The sequence below is a fragment of the Hypanus sabinus genome, chromosome 8 (genome assembly GCF_030144855.1).
Source record: "Hypanus sabinus isolate sHypSab1 chromosome 8, sHypSab1.hap1, whole genome shotgun sequence".
Classification (NCBI taxonomy): Eukaryota; Metazoa; Chordata; class Chondrichthyes; order Myliobatiformes; family Dasyatidae; genus Hypanus; species Hypanus sabinus.
The window spans coordinates 110758490-110773664 of NC_082713.1; the positions used below are offsets into that span (position 1 = coordinate 110758490).

Sequence of the window (15175 nt, forward strand, 5' to 3'; positions counted from 1 at the left end):
TCCATTTTTAATGTTTAGTGTTGTTCTTGCTGAAACTTTTAAATTGTAATAAATCATTTGATGAGTCAAGACTATTATAGCAATGCAGTAAGTTGGTGACAAGAATTGGTATAGAGTGAAATCCACAGCAAAGAGTAGTAAATTATTTTGAATAATCCTATTCAACTTTTTATCTGCCCCTTTACGATTTTGAATGCATTTTTTAAAAAAATCCTGTTTTTGTTTTGCTTTTGATGCAGATGTGCTTTTTGGATCACAGAGGATTGCGTAATAATAGTCCAAAAGTGCGAAGCAGGACAGCTTACCTGTTCTCCAGGTTCATTAAATCTCTGAGGTAGGTGATTCCTGCTTTATATCTCCCTTTTTGGATGCAGTGAGATTCATCCAGAGAATGTTCAGAAGTCAAGAATGAGGTCTAAATTTTGTAATTACGGCTTTTTTATTAGGCTTTCATGACAATAAAAGTAGCTCACCAATTCACTCTACTGCAGGGGTGTCAAACGGGCCGGATTGAGAAAAATGCGACTTCATACGGGCCGGATCAATTGTGCACGCGCACGTGCTCCCGCAACTTTCGTTACCTTCATTTTTTCAACCTGCTCTCATGTGTCTCAGTCTCTGCTATATCTAAAATTGTTTCACTTTACGAATTTCATTTTTTATGAAGCAGATTGCCAAGCAAGCATTCTTTTTATGATTGGTATTAACTTACAGACGTAGATAATAAGAAAGTAGGCAACGAGAAAGAAACGATGCTATCTCGGCTAAGATTGTTTTGGGAGCCGTACCTTTTCCATTAATAAACCGTTTGAAATCAAGCATTAGCAAACACAAATGTAGACCTAACGCAGGGGTGTCAAACTCAAATACACAGTGGGCCAAAATTTAAAAATCGGTACAAGTCGAGGGCCGGACTGGTTCAGCGTTTATTGCAAAACTTATTGAAATGAATTTATTACACATATTAACCTGGAACTAACAAAGCTTAGGTTATTGCCTACAAAAACAACATTGAACATTAAATAAACAAAAAATCAGTTGCATTTATTTCTTATGGCTTTATCTGCAGCTTTTCCAGAGTAATTTCTAATGAAAACATTTTTCCACAGGCCAACAGTCTGTGATTCACACTAGTCTAAGCCAGATACTTGGCATCTCATCTTGGATGCAAGTTCATCAATGTTTGGAGTCAGGCTCTGAGCTGAGGAAATCCTCAGAATTGAGTGAAGGTGTTCATCAGAAAGACGACTCCTGTGTGATGTTTTGTTTATCTTCATCAAAGAGAACAGTTGTTCATATAGATATGTGCTGCCAAACATAGAGAGCACTTGAGCAGCTTGGGTACGCAGCTGGGGCATTGTGTCGGGAATGAAACGTAGAAACTGTGCAGCGCCCACCGAGTCATACTTTGCCTTGAGTGTGTCACTACATTGGAGTTCAATCAGCTCCATTTGTATGTTGGTTGGTGCGCTTTCCACGTCAGCTGCAAATGGATTACTGAGCAGTTCAAACCTGCTTTTTTTAGGCTTCAAAGTCTGCAAATCGCCGTGTGAAGTCGGCACCAAGTATGCTAAGTTTTTCAGCAAACTTTGCACGTGGGAACACTGCGGTAGAAACCTGCTCTTTCATAGTTTGGCAACACGGAAAATGGCTCAAGTTCTCTTGCTGCATCTGCGTCTCCCACAGGCGCAGCTTGGTTTTAAAAGCCCTCACTGCAGCGTACATGTCTGTGATCACATGACCCTGCCCCTGAAGCTGCAGGTTGAGCGCATTGAGATGGCTCGTGATGTCACACAGAAACGCCATTTCACAAAGCAACTTTTTATCCCGGAGCTCTGTTGTGTCTTTTCCTTTGCTTTCCATGAACTGTCAGATCTCCTCACGCAACTCGAAACATCTTTTCAGCACCTTTCCTTGGCTTAACCATTGCACCTCTGTGTGATAGGGCAAATCATTATATTCTGAACCCAACGCCTCCAGAAACGGCTTGAACTCGCGGTGATTTAAACCTTTGGCTCTTATGAAGTTAACTGCTTGTGTTATGGTGCCCATTATATGTTCCATTTTCAAGGCTTTGCCACACAACGATTCCTGGTGTATGATGCATGGTGTATGTATGGTGTAAGCTGTCAGCTCACCTGCGCCGTTTTCCTCCCGCATCTTCTCCCGATCCTGCCCACCAATCCACTCTTTTGACCGCACATCGCGGGCTTCTGTTTCTTGTCCAGATGCTTGTATTTGTCGTGGTGTTTTGTTTCATAGTGTCGTCTTACGTTATATTCTTTAATTAGCCACACCGTCTCCGCACACAAGACAAACAGGTTTGCCCTTTATATCTGCGAACATATACTCTGCCTCCCACCTGCCTTGAAAGTTTACCTCCAAAGTTCTCCTTTCGTTCAGCCATTTTTGGGGTGAGGGATAGCTGAAAGTTGACCACACGTGACTAGAGCCATAAGGATGCTGATGAGAGAGTAAGGCAAGCGCGAGCAATGCACTGGCAGTGCATTGTGGGATTTGTAGTATTAGTGGTGCATGCAATATACCGGCGGGCCAGCTCTAATAGAAAAAAAATTTATTCATTAATGATATTCAGGAAATAAACCAGGGAAACCGAATAAACACTAAAAACCCTGAAAACCTGGTACCTGAATAAACTCAGCATTAGCCATATCGTACGCGATAGGCGCTTCGATTACTGGGGCCAGCTTTAATAGTAATTAAATATTATCTCGCGGGCCAAAGAAGGGCCTTGAGTTTGACATATATGCTCTCCTGTAAGGGAGAGAGAAAGGAGGAGACCATAGGAAAACAATGCAGTCTTGATTATCTTATTTACACTATAAACTAGCTTGCTAGGGAGCTACAGTACTGTGCAAAGGTCTTGGGCACTTTTATATAGCTAGGGTGCACAAGACCTTTGCACAGTACTGTAGTCGTTTTACGTATTGCACTGTACTGCTGCCACAAAAAGAAACAAATTTCATGGCATTTGTGAGTGATGATAAACCTGATTCTGATATGGGTCTCTATTGTGGACTGAGAGTGGGAAGGGGGAAGAGAGCAGGAAGCACCAGAGAGATGTTCTGTCATGATCGGTAAACCAATTGTTTGGAATCAAATGACCTTACCTGATGTCTCAGGGCTGGGTGTGTCTGCACCCGAGCCACCCCCCGCCCAGCACTCCTTCTCTGCCACTTGCCCCACACTGCTCCCGTGGCACTCCATCCTCACCATTCTTATCTGCTTTGCTCCTGCCAGATTTACAAACCTGCTCTCCACTCCACATTGACAAATACAATACTGTGTTAAAGTCTTAGATAACCTAGCTATATCTATGCCTAAGACCTTTGCACAGTAATGTAAAGCGGATTCCAGTGATAAGACAGAGCCTATGAAATAGGTTCAGTAGCATGACAAGGGCTGTAGAGAAACTAATAAGTATAGAATCAACTATACTACAATTACTGAAAATTCGCTGAACTATTACTCACAATTATAAGAAAAGCATGGGAAAGTTAAACTGCAAAAAAAAGTTTTGCATTCTAATCCAACACTCTTCATTTTTCTTCTGTTGTATTGATCACAGAACATTTATTGAACAACACACACAAGATGCTAGAGGAACTCGGCAAGTCAGGTAGCATCTGTAGAGGTGAATATACAGTTCGATGTTTTGGGTTGAAATCCTTCATCAGGACTTGTACCATTTGACTACTCCATCTCTCATATGTTCCCAGAAAGGCACAGAATTGACCTAGGATTATTTTTTGCTTCACTGGGTCTCAGCCTGAAATGTTCACTGTTTATTCCTCTCCATAGATGCTGCCTGACTTGCTGAGTTCCTCCAGCATTTTGAGTGTTGTCCAAGATTTCCAGCATCTGCATTGTTTGTGTTTGTATTTATTAAACAAGTTACCTAAGGAGCATGCACCTCTTTTTATTGTTCCTACTGTGTAATAGTGCCTGATTTGACACTAAATGCTGCTGCTTTGCATAATAACAAAAAGCTATTAAGTTATAAATTATCCTGCAAATGTGCAATTCATTGCATTTTTTCTTACAGCAAGCATATGAATCCTTATATTGAGGATATTTTGAACAGAATGCAAGATTTATTGGTGCTTTCACCTTGTGTAAGTGTTGAATTTTCTTTGACTTAAAGTGGGTTAAGTCTCTTGGTAGAACCAGAGTCGGAGTAGCCACTTGTCACCAAATTACTGGCTGATGTCTAGAGATGTAAATTTGAATCCTATTGTGGCAGTTGGGAATTTAAATTAGAAACGTAGAGCCCAAGATGTTGTGCCGACCTTTTAACCTACACTAAGATCAATCTGACCCTTTCCTCCCACATAGTGCTCCAATTTTTTATCATTCATGTGTCTATTATCTAAGAGTCTCTTAAATGTCCCTAATGTATCTGCCTTTACCATCATGAAATTCCCTCTACACTTCCCTCAGTTCACCTTAGTTATGCTCCCTTGTGGATTCATGTGGGTTTTCATGTAAGTTGGTGCAGATTTGGAATAGTATACTGCTGGTTTTAATGATGGTGATTGTGTCAGGGAAAGAAACAACAGCCTTAACTGGTTGGGACGATCTTGTGGCTCCTCAATTGTAGTTTACTTTTAATGGTCTCAGTCTGAATGGACACAAAAAAGTGGCTATATGTACAGAATAGCATTACAAATTGACTGTAATTTTGATTTTTACTAAACAGGTGAGAGAGTCCAGAGCTCAGAGTCTAGACCACAGAAATGTTGATGTACAGTACAGAATGTTCTCAGAACTACAGTTCCATGCCACCAGGCTTATCCAGTTACCTATATTTGCCCCATATCTCTCTCAACACCTCCTATCTGTGTACTTATCCAAATATCTTGGAAATGTCATGGTACATGCACAGTGTAAAATCCTCTGTAAGATGTAGTTTAATACATCTTTAATACAACAGTAGCGTAGTGGGTAAGCATAACGCTTTGCAGTGCCAGCAATCTGGGCTCAATTTCCATTGTCCTCTGTGAGGAGTTTGTATGTTCTCCTGACCACATGGGTTTCCTCCCGCATTCCAAAAGTATACTGGTTAGGGTTAATACATTGGGTATATGCTGTGTTTTCAGCAGAATCGTGGAGACACTAGCAGGCTAACACCAGCACATCCTCAGTTATTGACACAAACAACATTTCACTTTGTTTCAATGCACACGTGACAAGTAAAGCTAATCTTTACTTTCTTTGCATCTGTGAAGCCCCTTCAGATTTTAACTTTGAACAAGTAATGAAAAAATGTTAGTGGTTTAAGTTGTAAGTGTTATACATACAATACAGAAAGTCAGAGGTAGCTTTTACACAGAGTGGTGGGTGCTGAGCTGATTAGAGGAGGCAGATATATTTGGGACATTTAAGAGACTTTTGGTTAGGTATATGGATAATAGAAAAATGGAGGGGTATGTGTGGGAGGGTAGGGTTAGATTGATCTTGGAATAGGTTAAAGGGTCAGGATGCATTGGGGGCTGTGCTGTACTGTTCTGTTTTATGACTGCAAGCTGAATTTCTCTCCTGACCCCCCCCCCCCCCTTTCCTTTCTGTACCAGTAAAATGCCAACATTCGTATTACAAGCATTTTCTGTAGGCAATCATTGTTATGCTTTCTGTTAGATTGTAATGGCCTTCTTCGGTCCATTTCAGGAGAACGGTTTCCAGACGTTGTTGAGCAGCGATGACCAACTGTTTATTTATGAAACGGCAGGCGTACTGATTGTCAATAGTGAATACCCAGCAGAGAGGAAGCAGACTTTGATGAGGGACTTGCTCACTCCACTGATGGAGAAATTCAAGGCATATTTAGAGAAACTCCTAACAGAGCAGGACGAAGAGAGGCAAACTGTACTGGCAGACTGCCTAAATCACGCTGTGGGCTTTGCAAGGTTGGTACTCTTTAAAACAAGCTTGTGCCTTTATTAATGGCCTGTTTGTAGAGGTTTGTTATTTATTTGTTATTAATCCTGAACTGACTTCAATTTTGAAGGGGGCGACATGCTTGTAATACAATAGCTTTGCAAGTCTCCTTCAGCACTTTTCCTCCAGGTAAGATTCAGTTTGATGACCACAAATCATTTTGAAGAACACTTTGAAGAACAAATAAGCATAGCATTGGAAAAAGAACTTCAACACGGATAAAGTAAAAGGCATTAAATATTGATTAAGAATGTTATATATGTATTAGTTGGAAGAAAAGAAATCTAAAAGGCCTGAGAGTATAATAATGTATAAATTACTATGTTCTTCAAAGTTACAAGGCTTTGTGGTTTATTTTCAGAGAGATTGTATTGATAAGAGGCTGTGCTAAACTTGTATTGAAATAGTATATCATTTTTGTTTGCTATAAGAATACATGAGTGTAGAAAACATTTACAACAAAGCTGATATCAGAAATTCAGTGATGTACCTATGGGAAAAGATATTGCCTTTCCCTTCATGTAATCTGATTATGAGAATCCTAATAGTCATCTTCAGATTTGTGAAGTTGATGGAATAGAGGCATGGTGTATTTCCACTTGTCTGAAAGCATGTAGGGACAATCAGTATGGGATTGGCACAGGAAATTCCATAGGGAATGATAACAATCTATGAAGTATAAGCTTAAAATCTTACATCTGGAAGGATGTAAAAAGGCTCAATTGTTGCTTTTACAGGGGTGGCAAACCTATGGCACGTGGCGTGCACTACTACCTCTTGTTTCTTTAAAACCTACCCATAATAAAAAGCTACATAATGTTTATCTTTACTGCTAAAAGGAGCAGTAAATGATTTTTTACAACCTGGGAGTAGTGAATTGTTTCCACAGGCGGTATCTTACGCCGGCTTGACGTCAGCCAGACAGTTGCGAGAACATGTGACGCTTGAAATCCTCACAGAACTGGTGTGCACATCAGTATTTGGATAATAAACTGTTACAATAACAATGCTATTTAGAAGTGATGCTGTTTCAATAGTCTTTTTAAAAGATTAACATAAATAATTTTGAAACAATGAATACACAACAATAAGCAACATGACTCATCGTTTTTGCTTAAAAAGTCCATAATTATTGTTAAATTAAGTAATCAATGATCATCTCTGGTCAAAGTTACCATGACACAAGAGAATTCTTTAGATCATTGCCAATTTGGGCACAAGTTCTCAAAAGTTTGCCACTCCTGATTTTTACTCATCATTCAGCCTGTCAAGTCCATGCAAGCTCTCAGCCAATCAATCCTCATCTCCTTCCCCACCCCAGCTTCTTTATTAGCACTTCAACTCATTCTGCTGTTTAGGCCATGTGTCCTGTTTCTGCACAGCACGTGTAATTCTGGCCCCTTGGTCCAGCGTTAAGTCTGCCTTTCTCTCTTGGTTTTCAGCCGCACCAGTAAGGCCTTCAGCAACAAGCAGACCGTGAAGCAGTGTGGTTGTTCAGAAGTGTATCGCGACTGTCTGCAAACATTTCTGCCCTCTCTGAGTTGCCCTCTGCAGAAGGAGGTGCTACGGAGTGGAGTTAGGACATTTCTTCACAGAATGATCATCTGCTTAGAGGAAGAAGTTCTTCCGTTCATTCCTACTGCCTCAGAACACATGCTCAAGGACTGTGAGGCAAAGGACCTTCAAGAATTTATTCCACTTATTAATCAAATTACAGCAAAATTTAAGGTACTGATTTAACTTCCGTTTTTAAATAGTTTCAAAGTTCAGAGTAAATTTATTTTAAAAAAGTATGTATGTGTTACCATATACTCCACTGAAATTCATTTTCTTGTAGGCAAAAACAAATGTAATAGAAAAACTATACATAAGCGGCAAAGAACCTATGTGCAAAAGGGGAAAAAAGCCTGTACAAATTTTAAAAAATAGTCCTTGAAAGTGGTCTGTAGGTCCTAACATCAGTTTAAAGTAGTGGTGATTGAAGTTATCCACGCCGGTTCAGGGGCTTGATGGTTGAAGGTTAATAACTGTTCCTGAAGCTGGTTGTGTGGGACCCAAGGCTCCTGTACCACCTGCCTAATGGTAGTATCAGAAGAGAGCATGGGCTGTACTGCGGAGGCTGGGGGTTTTTGATGGTGGATGCATTCTGAAGTAGCAGTATATGTAAGTGTGCTCAGAGGTGGGGAGGGCTTTGCCTATGATGGACTGGCCTGTATCCACCACTTTCTTCAGCCTTTTGTTTTCCTGGCACTTGTTGCTTCCACACCAGTTTGTGATACAGCTAGTCAGGATGCTCTCCACAGTGCCTTTATAGAAATTTGTCAGGGATTTTAGTGACATGCTTAAGAAAGTCTAGGAGCTGTTGATCCTTCTTTGTGGTGACAATTGTGTGCTGGTCCCAAGACAGATCCTCTGATATGCTAATTCAAAGGAATTTATATAATTCAAAGGAATTATATAATTCGGCTTTCCAACCAACCCAGTTGTCCTGGTTTAATTCTGTCCTTCCAAGTGACAAGTTTCAGTTCAAGAGGCTTGAGCACAAAGTCTGGGCAAATGCTCTCAAGAAGCAAACATGCCTTTTGTGTTGGTGGAGCTGCTGCCTTTGTGGTCAAGTATTATGGGTCCTGTGTAGCTGGACGCCAGGGATCGCGAGTTGATTTTCAAAGAAGATCATGGCATATTGCTGTTCTTAGTCAACATTTGAAGCACCTGCAGAGGTCAGGCAGCTTCTCTGGAGGGGGAATCAACAGTTGAAATTTCAGGCCACAGCCCTTCATCAGGGCTGGAAAAGAAGGCTGGAGTCAGAATAAGAAGGTGGGGGAATGGGCCTGAGTACAAGCTTGGCAGATGATCAGTGACACCAAGAGAGGGGGAAGGTGGGGTGTGGGGCGGGGGAGGAATAAAGTAAGACGCTGGGAGTGATGGGTGAAAGAGGTACAGTATTGTACAAAGGTCTTAGCACATTTGTATAGTAAGGGTATTTCTCTGAACTGGTACTGCAAAAATTTCATGACATTTGAGTGGTGATAAACCTGATTATGATATGAGTCACTGTTATGGATTGTAAGTGGGAACAGGCAGGGGAATAGTGGTTGAGGGAAAAAGAGAGGGGAGGGAGTGGGAATCACCTGAGACATTCTATAATCAATAAACTAGTTGTTTGGAGTCAAATGACCTTACCTGGTATCTCAGGGCTGGGTGTGTCTGCACCCACACCACCCCTCACCCCTGGCACTCCTCTGCCACTTACCCCACACCCCTCCTGTGATGCTCCACCCTCACCATTCCCAACATCCTTTGCTCCTGCCAGATTTATAAACTCACTTTCTGCTTCACATTGACAAATACAATACTGTGCAAAAGTCTTAGGCACCCTAGCTATATGAAGACTTTAGCACAGTGCTGTAAAGGAGTGAAGAAGGAGGAATCTGAGCAGAGAGCAAAGTGGACCATGGAAGAAAGAGAAGGAGGATGTGATGAGAAAGGGTCAGAAGGGAACCAGAAGGGACTGGAAATCAAGAGGAGGGGGGGAAAATTACCAGAAGTTAGAGAACGCCTGAAACATTGATCGTTCATTCCCCTCTGTAGATGGCTTCCTGACTTCCTGCTGAATTCCTGCAGCACTGTGTTGTAGATTGCTCAAGATTTCCCGTATCTGCAGAATCTCTTGTGTATGTGATGTAGGTAAACTAGTCAATTATGAGCTTCTGTACTGTCTTTGTGGAGTTTGTGTGTCCCCCTTATGATTGTGTGGGTTTCACTGTTTTTCTATCCCATCCCAAAATTTGTGGATTGGCAGCCGGTCGAGTTCATTGTCATCTGCACAAGTATGTGTATACACAAGTATGATGAAAAACATGCAGCAATATACCAGTAGATGAGCAGCGTACAGAATTAAAACAAGCTAAACATTTTTATTACAAGAACACAAATTAGAACTAAAAAATTCCATTTTCAGGCAAAGTGATCAAACTGGTTAGATAGTTTCGATAATCCAGTCCTAGTTCTTGAAACAATTTCACTTGTTCCTTCACCATCTCTCTTGACAGTTCTATACCTTCCCCGGCACAGATTTTTAAATCACTTTATGAGAACTTTATCTAGTTGTGAATATCTTCCATCTTTCATTGTTTTCCTTATGCACATCTGATTTTTTGATTCACTGTCAGCAAAAAACCAGAGCTACTTTTCTCTTTGTTTCTTTATATCATAACTGTAGAAGAGCCAGTGTTATACAAGTCACGTGTGCTTTTCACACCACTGTCAAGTTTTTTCAGAACTTCCACCTTGTATAGATAGCGTATGGTGTTTGCGCATTACATCACAAGAAGCACTTCCTTTATTCAGTGAAGACATGACTGGGGCTAGATAAGCACAGGTTATAAATATAAATGCAGAATAACACAGGAACAACTTGCTTCTTTTAAGACTGTGTCAACAGCTGATTTTGCTAATGGTGCCACCAAGACAGTGGTGACAGGTTGGCATGGTGACACAGGAAATTTGAAATTGGGCTGGTGAAAATTGTGTCCAAATCAGCGGTAGAACCGGATTACTGATTGCCGGATTCGAGGTGGTTGACCTGTAGTTGAAGAGGAAAACCTGTTCTTGAACTTGGTAATGTGGGACTTCTCCCTTCTATATTTCCTGCCCAATGGTAGCTGTGAGAAGATGGCATGTGGGATGTTGAGGAACTTTGGATGTGCCTCATGTAGATGCTACCACTGGTGGAGCGGGATGTGCCCATGGTGAGTGCACTACTCTCTGCAGTGTCTGGACAGTTGAATTGCCATACCAAACAATTGGTTGCAGTAAGTTGCCCATATTGTGTAGGTGAGTGGGAGAATTGGACAGGAGTTGGTCAGAATGTGAAGGCAATAAGATAAGTGGCTATCTTAGGGTTGGGATAAATGGGTGTTTGCTAGTTGGCATGGAGTGAGTGGGCCAAAGGGCCTGTTTCAGTTCTGTATATCTCTATGAAGCTCTGATAAGACTGCTGGCTGTGAAGTCAATGTCTGGAATTACTTTGGGCAAGCACTGTGATATCTGCCTGCATAAATCTATGCATGAAAGGTCATCAACCTTTAAAATTAATTGTTTCTGTATCCATAAATGCTGCCTTCCCTCAGTATTTCTAGCGTTTTGTTTGTTTCACTTTAATTATGTTATATCTTTTAGTCTACGTGGAAAGCCATTTGGGCTATCATTTTGGCTCTTTGAAATGGCTGTCCAGTTAATTTCTTGCCCTTTCAGATCATTTTAATTAATAGTTATTAGACTTATTTGTCTCCTGTATGTTGAAATGTCCAGTTTGCGTCACTGATCAACACAGACTGGGGATGTGTTTGGGGCGGCCAGCAACTGTTGCCACAGCTTACTATCACATATGTCTTTGGAAACTGGAGCACCCAGAGGAAACCCACATGAGGAGAACATATTTGCAGATGGCAGTGGGAATTGAACCTTGATCTTCTGATCACTGGCACTGTAAAGCATTATGCTAATGTCTACACTATAGTTTTGCTTTTTGCTCTTGAGAATTGATACCTACTAACATACTAAACTGACCTAGAATGTCAACAATCCTTCTCTCTCACCCCCCCCCCCCCCCACAGATGCTGCTTGGCCCACTGAGTCCCTGTAGCAGATTTTATTGTTTTACCTGATTTATTTGTATGTTGCCCTTCAAGAACTCGGCTGTGTTGTGTTACTGAGCAAATGTCAAATGGCAGTATGTGTCAGACTCTGAGCTTGATTTTGGGGTCTAGTCCAGAAGGAGTCTGTCACTCCTTGTGTAACAGTACTATTTGTACAGTTGCAAGAAAATATTTGTGTACCCTTTAGGGTTACCTGGTTTTCTACATTAATTACTCATTAAATGTGGTCTGATCTTTATCCAAGCCATGATAATACATTCTGCCTAAAATAACATGCAAACAATAGTACTTCTCATCAATACTGAGCACAGTGTTTAAGCAATCACAGTCTAGGTTCAAAAAAATGTGAACCTCTGGGCTAATGCCTTATTCAAAAGCTATTTCAAGTCAGGTGCTCCAATCAATGAGTTGAGATTGGAGTTGTGGGTTGTAGAGGAGCCCTGCCCTATAAAAAAGACTCTGAAAGTCAGGTTACTGACTCTTCTCAAGAAAGATCTGTTTGTGTCCCATGCCTCGATCAAAACAAATTTCAGAGGACCTTAAAAAAGAATTATAGAATGCATGAATCTGGAAAAGGCTACAAAAGAACTTCTAAAGACTTGAGTGTATAATCAGTCCACAGTGAGAGAAATTGTCTACAAGTGGAGGAAATTCAGTACTGTTGCTACTCTCCCTAGGGATTGTTGTCCTACAAAGATCATACTAAGAGCACAATGTGCAATGCTGAAGGAGGTATAGAAGAACCCAAGGGTAACAGAGAAAGACCTGCAGAAATCTCAAGGACTTGCTAAAGTTTCTGTTCGTGTATTCACTATAAGAAAAACATTGAACAAGAATGGTGTTCATGCAAGGACAACACAGAGGAAACCACTGCTCTTCAAAAAATCGTGTCTCAAGTTTTCAAAAGACCACCTGGATAGTCCAGGTTCTGTGGACAGATGAGACAAAAGTTGAACTTTTTGGCAGAAATGCACACCATTCTGAATGGGGGGGTGGGGGAGGAGCACTGCGCACCAACACCAAAGCCTTATCCCAACTGTGAAGAATGGTGAAAGAAGCATCATGGTGGGGCTGCTTTGCTGCCTCAGGGGCCTGGACACTGTGCAATTGTTGAGGGAACAATGAATTCTAAATTGCATCTAGACACTTTACAGGCTAGCAGTCTGTCGCCTAAAGCTTAATAGAAGTTGGATAATGCAACAAGACAATGATCCAAAACACAAGAGTAAATCAACAACAGGATGGTTTAAAAAGAAGAAAATTTGTGGTTTGGAATGGCCAAGTCAGTCCATTCCAACCCTCACGCAGTTGAGATGCTGTGACATGTCCTGAAGAGGGCTGTCCGTGTAAAGTATCCTAGAAATATTGATGAACTGAAACGGTTTTGAATGGAGGAATGGTCAAAATTCCTCCTCAGTTATGCAAGTGTGATCAGCAGCTACAGGAAATGTTTGGTGGAGATTATTGCTGCTAAAGGACATTCTATCAGTTATTAAATACAAGAGTTTACAAACTCTTTCCAGCCTGGTCTGTTATTAAAAGAATGTATTCAATAAAGACATGAAAAAAACAAGTTTATGTTATTAGTTTAGACAGATTGTGTTTGTCTATTATTGTGACTTAGATGAAGATCACATTTTATGAGTGATTAATGCAGAAGACCACAATTGCAAAGGATTCACAAAGTTTTTCTTGCAACTCTGTGTAGAATATCCAGCTCAGAACCAGCTGGCATCAGCTTACAACAGACTGCAGAGAAGATGTATTTGATAGTAAACATAAATGCCTTGTATTCATAAACTTTCAGCATTGAGATGTTGGTGTCACTAGTAGGGTCACAATTTTTTTGCCTGTGAAGCCATTTAGAATGTTCCAGTACTCCTTGTGAAGAGATAGCAATATATTTCCCTTAGAATGATGTTTGGCATGGAGGGACCTTGGAAGTTGCGGCAAGGGTATGCTAACAGAACAGTGCAGACACTGCACAGCCTTTTCTGAGTTTGGAAGTTCAGTAAGGCAAGAGTCACAGACATCGTGCAGTCAAGCAGGCTGAACACGACCCTGGAAAGTCCCACTCTCCTTTGTACAGACTTTTGGCTTTTGAGATTGTTTATTTCTTGGTGTCATTGAACTGCTGTATTTTGTGTTCAAATTTTTTTTCTGTTTTGGTGAGCCCTTGATAATCTTTTGGTTCTTACCATTCTCTCCACAGACACAGATTTCACCATTTTTACAGCAGGTATTTATGCCTTTGGTTCAAGCAATCTTTGAAGTATTAGCACGGCCTGCAGAAGAAAATGACCAGACCGCTGCTCTAGAAAACCAAATGCTACGCAGGAGTTACTTTGCATTTCTACAGACAGTTGCCGGGAGTGGAATGAGTGAGGTCCTTGCTAATCAAGGTAAGTCAGCATAATATTATTTTGATTATGGTATGTTAATCCAGGAAAGGAAGCCACTTGGATTTTACAGGCCCTTTGAGATAGCCATCTTCATTGTTACCTCTGAACCTACTTTCACTATCCGTGCAGGCAATTCTTCATCAGTCATCAGAACTATAAAAAGTTCTTCCACTGCTCTCTATAGCCAGAAACCTTAAGTTATGTATTCTGTTGTTACTAACTCAATTTAGTAATGCATTTTAAAGATAAAGATGAGCTTTATTTCTCACATATCAAATCATACAAGTTCAGGTTTATTGTCATTCATCCATACACATCTGTACTGCTAAACAAAACATTGTTCCTCTGGGGCCAATGTACAAAACATACAGTCACATACAGCAGACATGGTTACAATTCATATACAATCATAAAATAATGTTAGTACAAGGCTCTGAGTAGTATGGATTGAAGATTGACAAGCTACAAAATGCAAGTTGCAAGTTGCAATTTTCAGTTAGTTTCGTATTACTGGCACCGTTGTAATAATAGCAAAATGTGTCAATTATGTCAACAACCGACACAGTCTGAGGATGTCCTAGAAGCAGCCCACAACTTGTCAACCTGCATGTCTTTATGTGATAGAAAACGGGAGCAACTGGAGGAAACTCACATGGTCACGGGGAGAACAAACACAGCGTGGGAATTGATCACTGGCATTGTAAAGTGTTGCACCAGCCAATATGCTCTCCTGCTACCCTTATTTGGATCTGGCTTATTTACTGAAATCTTCCTTTGCTCCAAGTTTCTCAATAGGACTTGCAAGCATTAACATTAGCATTTGCTACCTGTGTCTGGATTATTGGGGTGGTTTTGGGGTCTTGTTAAGTCTAACCAAGTCCATTTTTAACAAGGCTTTGCAGTGCTACCCTCTTCCTTCAATAAATTGATATATTTCATAATCTAATCAGCAGAATTATTTTCTACAGATTTTAATCTTTCTCCTAGGTGTACAGAATGTAGAACAAGTCCTGTTTACAGTCATTCAAGGGGCAGTGGAATTCCCAGATCCAATTGCCCAGAAAACTTGCTTTATTATCCTTTCAAAACTAGTAGAGCTTTGGGGTAAGAACCAATCATTTTCATCTGGCGAGTCTAATTTTATATTAACAAAAC

The 15175-nt window shown here is 40.7% G+C and overlaps 1 protein-coding gene across 2 annotated transcripts in view; it reads left to right on the forward strand.

Annotated features, from left to right (window-relative positions):
- xpot (exportin, tRNA (nuclear export receptor for tRNAs)) overlaps positions 1-15175 on the forward strand; it is an 88165-nt gene that overhangs the window by 57501 nt on the left and 15489 nt on the right. For both annotated transcript variants that reach the window (XM_059977583.1, XM_059977581.1), the window contains exons 15-20: positions 240-334; positions 4067-4136; positions 5689-5927; positions 7401-7686; positions 13831-14020; positions 15008-15124. In XM_059977583.1, the coding sequence (XP_059833566.1) occupies positions 240-334; positions 4067-4136; positions 5689-5927; positions 7401-7686; positions 13831-14020; positions 15008-15124 (997 nt within the window). The remainder of the gene's footprint in view (positions 1-239; positions 335-4066; positions 4137-5688; positions 5928-7400; positions 7687-13830; positions 14021-15007; positions 15125-15175) is intronic.